Source organism: Vespa mandarinia, chromosome 8, assembly GCF_050613455.1.
Source record: "Vespa mandarinia isolate Hongniang chromosome 8, ASM5061345v1, whole genome shotgun sequence".
NCBI classification, from domain to species: Eukaryota; Metazoa; Arthropoda; class Insecta; order Hymenoptera; family Vespidae; genus Vespa; species Vespa mandarinia.
Window position 1 is genome coordinate 3,902,501 of NC_140817.1, and position 7,500 is coordinate 3,910,000.

The 7,500-nt window shown below is 32.7% G+C and overlaps 1 protein-coding gene across 1 annotated transcript in view; it reads left to right on the top strand.

Moving 5' to 3' along the window:
• LOC146872831 (uncharacterized) overlaps positions 1 to 7,500 on the top strand; it is a 49,733-nt gene that overhangs the window by 19,007 nt on the left and 23,226 nt on the right. The window contains exon 4 of the mRNA XM_085658867.1: positions 4,738 to 4,924. Coding sequence (XP_085514993.1) covers positions 4,738 to 4,924 — 187 coding nt within the window. The remainder of the gene's footprint in view (positions 1 to 4,737; positions 4,925 to 7,500) is intronic.

A 7,500-nucleotide genomic window follows, 5' to 3' on the forward strand; every position in this document is an offset into this window, starting at 1 on the left:
ATCGCACATTGATAAAAATATATTTCGTAAATATATATATATATATATTTCTCTACTTTCTTTTCTCAATTTTTCGTATCTATTTTGCTTTTTTCTACAACGTTCCACTTAAAAAAAAAAAAAGAAGGAAAGAAAAATCAGTCAGAAAGATGCAAATTACGTATGCTATTTTGTCGCTGATGCTGGTAGTGTAGCAAGTGGCACACGTTGTCATCATTTCTCCGACCTCTCACCTTATCGCTTATCCTTGAGTCAGCAAACTCATGAAAAGAGGATCTCTTCATCTCTTCTCGTTCTTATTTTCCTGAAATCCTCGAAACCATTTCTCTATGCTTTCTCTTCACGTATACGCGTTAGTTGTATCACTTAATGCAAACTCATCGTTCGTCTAATCGTCATTGAACTCTTTCTCTCTCTCTCTCTCTCTCTGTCTTTCTCTGTCTTTCTCTCTCTCTGTCTTTTTCTGTCTTTCTCTCTCTCTCTCTCTCTCTCTCTCTCTCTCTCTCTCTCTCTCTCTCTCTCTCTCTCTCTCTCTGTCTTTCTCTGTCTTTCTCTGTCTTTCTCTCTGTCTTTCTCTCTCTATCTGTCTTCTTCTCTCTTTATATATATATATATATATATTTATCTATCTCTTTCTATCTCTTTCTTCTTCTCATTCCTATCTTAAAACATCATTCCATTGCGCCTGATAAGCTTCTACCCTTCTTGCATCGTTCTGGCACGCTTCTTCGTTTTTCCTCGCACGTAGTCTCTTTATTTGTGCCCTCCGGCTAAGGTCCGCTCTCCCTTCGTCATCTCTTTTCTTTTTCTCTCTTGTATTCTTCTTCTTCTTCTTCTTCTTCTTCTTCTTCTTCCTCATCTCTTGTTCCTCTTCATCTTTTTTTATCTTCATCGTAGTTGTGTTAGATGTTTTTCATGCGAGACACGAATCACGTTCGAAGGGTTTCCACGTTTGATTATAACGGAACGAAAAAGTTTATGGGGTTTAGGGAGGTTGTAAAATGGACCCTTTTTTCTTCTTCTTCTTCTTCTTCTTCTTCTTCTTCTTCTTTTTTTTTTCTTTTTTCTTTCTTTTTCTCTTTGCGAGAAATAATAATAGAGGAGTTGAATAAAATTGATTAAAGATTTATGGGTATATGAAAAGGGACTAGGAAGTGTTATTTTTTTAAGCGGTTTTCTTAGTTGCATTTTTTTTTTTTTTTTTTTTTTTTCTGTTTTTGCATTACAATTTTCGTATACAAAGAAAGTAAGAAAAAATCGTCACTAAGGGAACTGATCTATTAGAAATTTTTGTTTAATTATTATTTTCGACAGATAGTCCATTTTTATGAATAATATTTCGTATCTTTCTTCTACTTAGTACACTTAGTATTTCCTGAAAATGAATTCTTATGTAGGAAGGGAATATTTTCAAAATTCGCGATTTTTACGAGAAATTTTATTCGAATAAAAATGAATAACTGAATATAATAGTATAACCGTGTAAAGTTTGAAAAAAAAAAAAGAAAGAAAAGAAGGAAGGAACGTAGGATCGTTATCAAATTAATTATTAAAATATTGTATCAGGATGGTACTTCGAAGTAATGAAAAAAAAATATAACAATTGATTTATATATTAAAATAATACAATATGAATCGTCCAAAAATTCTCTAAATCCGATTACTCTTTTTTTTTTTTTTTTTTTTTTTTTTTTTTTTTTTTTTCGAATTTAATTAGTCTCATAAAGATCCGTCAATAATTCTTTTGAAGATGAATAAATGAAAGAAAAGAAAAGAAAAGAAACCGAAAAAAAAATGAAAAAAGAAAAGAAAAAAGAGTGAGAGAAAGAGAGAGAAGAAGAAGAAGAAGAAAAAATAAAGATAGGAACATCGTAAGAATAACAAATATTTTTATCGCAATAAAGAGAATGTAGAAACGACGAGTATGGAATAAAGCAAGTTCGCTGATTGGTCCGAGTTGGCCTATAAAACTTTAGCACTTGTCTCCTGGAATTCGTTGGTTGGAATGATCATGCTAATATACGCTACGTTCCATGGAAAAACGAGGTCAAAATGTTGTTTCGACTTTGGTTAGAACACTGTCCGTCTATCCGTCCCTCCATTCGTCCGTTTATAAATGTGTATGCGTATGTATGTCCACATATATATATATGTGTGTGTGTGTGCGGAGTAGAGGAAAGATGGTACATACTAATTGGTAACTGCGGCACTAATACCATCATCTCTATTTCCACCCCCACTACCCCACCCCCTTTACCACCATCACCATCATCACCTTATCGTTGTCGTCTTCATCGTCATTGTCGTCGTCGTCTTTGTCGTCGTCAGTACTTCAAGCACGTTTTCACGTGTGCGTGTTCCTACAATTTGACTCGTTCTTGTTCACGACTAGTCGCTAATCACAGCCTAATGAGTTAACTAGGAGTTACGGTCCTTGCCTGTTCATCTGCGGTCGATCGGCATCACGGTCATTAGAAGAAGCTTAGAGTCCGAAAAGTTTTCCTTTGCCTGTTCCGTTTGAACTTTTCGGCTAAATATAGAGATCGTTCGATGATCGCTTTCCCTTTTTTCTTCTTTTCCTTTTTTCGTTCTTTTTCTTTTTCTTTTTTTTTTTTCTTTTTTATTTCTTTCTTTCTTTTTTCTCTACTTTTTTCTTTTCCCCGCATCAAATCGCGAACACGTTCGAGTTCCTCTTTTAAATGTTTTATGACGATTGTAAAACTTTGAGATCGGACTGTGAGATTATGTTCTTAAGATTTTTTTTCTTTTCTGGCTTTTTTCTTTTTTTTCTTTCCTTTTTTTTTTCTTTTTTTTTTCCTTTTTTTTTCTTTTTTTTTTTTTTTTTGGAGATTATATATTTCAATACATACACATTTATCGACACGTTATAGAATTCTTTTTTATTTCTTTCATATATGTATATATAATATATATATATATGTATATATATAGGTTTTAATATTACATATAACAATCGTATTATTATCATTATTATGATCATCACTATTATCATTATTATTATAATCATTATTATTATTATTATTATTATTATTATTATTATTATTATTATTATTGTTTTTTATTAATTTATTATTTCAATTTCAATTAATTTGATATAATATCCAATGTCAATTGGCTTTCTAAAAATTTTCATAATATATTACGTAATCTTTATTAAAAAAATAGTATTTACGATTATTGCGACGAGAATAATTTAATACAGTATTATTATTAACGCATTAGAATAACTTTTTATACGTATGAATAGAAAGGAAAAGCAAGACCGACGAACAAATTGATTTTTCGCGCAGTATTAAATTATCAATACATATATATATATATATATATATATATATATATATATATATATATATATAAAATCGAATCACGGATGAATGATATCAAAAAAAAAAAAAAACAAACAAAAAAAAATAGAAAAAAAGGAAACATTTTTTATACCTTTCCATAAGTATTTTCTAATGATGATATAACGTTTGAATGAACGCCAGCGGCCAATTGATTTTCTAGAAATCAAATTGATTGATAAAACGAGCCGTTCTGTATGATAAATCGTGAAATTGTTTAACCGTGAAAATTCCCAATGAAATTTCATCGTTACGTTTAACGAACGGCATTAACGGGCTGCGAATATTGTCATTAAAAAAAAACAAAAAAATATATATATACATGTATATGTATATATATATATATATAGAGAGAGAGGGAGAGAGAGAGACAGACAGAGGGAGAGTAAAATTTGATGCGTGGAGATTTGAAATGATAAACGAATATCACATGTAGACCTGGTACTGCTGGTGCAATGCTGCATTCAAATAGGATAGTCATCATCGTCGTCATCGTTGTCCTTGTCACATTGCGAACTCGCAAAATGCCATGTTCAGGGAAACGAGTGTACGGTTATTATCAACGCGATATGCCCATCTATAATGCAGAATATTTCTCTCTTTTTCTCTTTCTCTCTCTCTCTCTCTCTCTATCTATCTGTCTATCCGTCTCTCTTTTATACACGTAAATACATTTGTTCAGTCTATCGTATATATAATTGTTAGATTATTGTGCAGAAAGCGTTCCATGAAAATTTATAGAAAATAAATGAAAATGAATAATTTCGTTTGTTAGATAGATAGATAGATAGATAGATAGAGCGTAAGAAAAAGAGGAGGAGGAGGAGAGAGTGGATGGAGAAGGAAGGCAAAAAAATGGAAAAAAGGGGGTAAGATTCGTTCTTCCTTTGAATTTCACGAGACACTATGCGTTCTCGGTACAACGAGCTCTAATTAGTGACGTCACCAAGTCATCAGGTCAATCTACGGTATTTTAAGATAAACCACCAGACACGCTTCAGTCGTCGCTCGACTTCTTTCACGTCTCTTTAACCGGACAACGCTCTTCTTTTTCTTTCTTTCTCTCCCTCTCTCTCTCTCTCTCTCTCTCTCTCCTCTTCCCTCCCCCTGTCTCTCTCTTTTCTTCTTTCGTGCGCGCACGCGCGCAAACGATTCTTCAGATCTGGTTCGATATTGGATCAAAGATGGATGTGATTCGATATTACGTGAGTGTCACAACAACTTTGTGTATTTTTTTCGTAGGATCATTAATTGCATTATCGAGATGCGAAGGAGCAATAAGCGTTTGCTGTCGCGATCTAAATTTGTGATATTTTCTATTGTTATTAGTATTATTATTTATTTTTCTTTTTGCTTCGTATTTTTTTTTTAGTTGGGGGATGCAATGTTCGTTGAATTACCACGAGTACGATTGGATGGTGGCGCACGTGCATTCCGACAACATTGGGGTTACGAATCAAGACCTTTGGCACCACCACCCCCATTGATAGAAGAAGATGAAGCAGCTGTCGAACCAGAAACTGTCAGCCTCCGTGAAGCTAACACCGCATCTCCGATAGGTGAGAGAAAGAGATTCCTTGTTTGATTTTATCTATCACGACGAAAACAATCCAAAGTGCGATGATTGTTTCACCGTTTACCGATAAAACAGATTACTTCTTATCGTCTAGTTTTTTATTTTATTTTTTTTCTAATTTGTCTTCACATTTTCGCTCGAAAAATTTTGTTAATTATATTAACAAATGTCCAAATTCTTTTTATCATTCTTTTCTTTCACTGTTTAAAATTGTTCGGATGATCTTTTTTCTTTTTTTTTCCTTTTGTTTTATTTCTTTAAAATCATTTTTGTATAATAGATTTCAGTCGATAATATATCGACAGAATCTCGAACTTACCGACGCACGTTAATAGATTTCTATTTAACCGACCTGATAGAAGTAATCTACTTTATCGATATCTTTCTCCACGATTTCTAAAGACAAGTTTAATGATATTATTTAAAATATCACGTTAAAGACATGCCATTACTAATATATTTAATTGAAAACGAATTATTCGTTCAATAAAATTTCGTTGAATTTAATTTAAAACGATCGTACGTGAGAAATAAACAATTGATATAGATCGATTTTTTTACGTTTACGAAATTCGTTCCAAGGGGATTAAAATATATCAAATATAGCACCGATTGTACAGAAAATGATTTAACGAATGTTTAATACAGAACTGCATTGATATAGTCACGAATTAAACTTTGAAAGCCGTTATCCATAAGACTTTCCTGATACGATCATCGCTCGAGCATTGTCTGAAGCACCGGATATGCTCTCACCGGAAGAACCATCCTAGTCCGAAGCATCTGAACCACGTACGATTATTCGATGACCCTCTTCTCCCTTCCATCCTCTTATCCACCCTCTCTCTTTCTCATCAACGAAAGCTCTTTGTCGCCTCAGTGATCTCTCTTGGGTGCGTCCGTACGCTCTCAGGACACGCATGAATGCACGTACGTTTCTATTCATGTATATAATACTAAATGCAATGCTCTCTCATTTTCTTTCTTTCTTTCTCTCTTTATACATATATGCATATATGTGTGATGGTGGTGTTTGTGTGTGTGTGTGTGCGCGCGCACGCGCACGCGTGTGTCTATCTCTAATACGAAACTTAGTGAATTTGTCATCGTCACGTTTTATGGCTTTAAAAAAAAATCGTGTGATTTGCTTTGTGGAATTCATTAGAATAACTTCCGCCATTTGGAATCTTTTCTTTTTCCGCTTTTCTCCTCTTGTTTTTCTTTCTTTCTTTCTTTTTCTTTTTTTTTCTGTTCTTCTTGCTATATGACCTGACTGATTTAAATTGTTATTATTTAAAGTGTAATAATTTTAATGTAACTGATTAACATCTAAGTGAAAGTTTGTTAATTAAGCTTTGCGAAAAAGAATTGTGCGAATTGTTACATGGAATTCGTTAGAATTCATTCCGCCATTTTTTAATTCCGTCCTTTTCATTTCCTTTTTCTCTCTTATTTTGTCTTTTTTCTTCTTCTTCTTCTTCTTCTTTTTCTTTGCTCCATAATTAAAAAAAAAAAAAAAAAAAAAAAAAATCCGACTGATTTAAATTGAAATTATTCCTGTAATAGTTGAGGATCATTTCAATCGGATTGATTGATATCCATGTGAATCTTTCTTAATTTACATTACGTAATAAGAAGAATAATGGTTAGAAAGAGAGAGAGAGAGAGAGAGAGAGAGAGAGAGAAAAAAATGGGAAAATAGGGAGACAGAGATCGAAGGAGCAAAAAAAAATTAGTTCTTCAAATTAATCCCGTACTTTCGAAAGTTTCGTCTTACGAAAATTCGTCCGGTATCCAAACGAGCTAACACCGTTAAATGGCAAGAAACGTGATTAAGTGTCTTAGTTGCGAATTAAATTGCATGGTGTACGTCGTTTACGTATACCAGAGGTATGTGTATATATATATATATATATATATTTTCGAACATTGATATATATAATATATATATATATATGAGTGTAAGTAATACTGTTCTATTACGCATGTATCGGTAAAACTCTTATGAACGAGAAAAAATCGTCTGCTTTTTTTTTTTTTTTTTTTTTTTTATTCCACTCGGAACGAACGAATGTTCGCTCATGCTCGTGCTCGGCTTACTCATTCTTGTTTATTTCGAAAAATATTCATCATTTCCTCGACGACATAGCGCTTATCGTTCGACCGACAATCACATATACTTATATATATATATATATATATATATATATATATATATATATATATATATTCTCTGGCGAATTTTAAGACGTTTACTCTGTCGGAGGCAGTCAGTCAGTCTGCCATTTGACTTCTTTACAAGTGTACGCATCAGAGAACGAGAAAGAAAGACAGAAAGAAAGAAAAAAAAAAGAGAGAGAGAGAGAGAGAGAGAGAGAGAGAAAGAGAGAGAGAATTTACTCACGAATTCGCGTCGATCTCTTTTTTATCTTAACGATGGTATATATCGATAAATAATGTATCTCGATTCTTGGATAGTGGGTGGTTTAATGGGAAGAAAGAGAAGGATTGAGAATGTTTGTTTATCTACGATGACACAAACATTTGTAAGCATAAGCG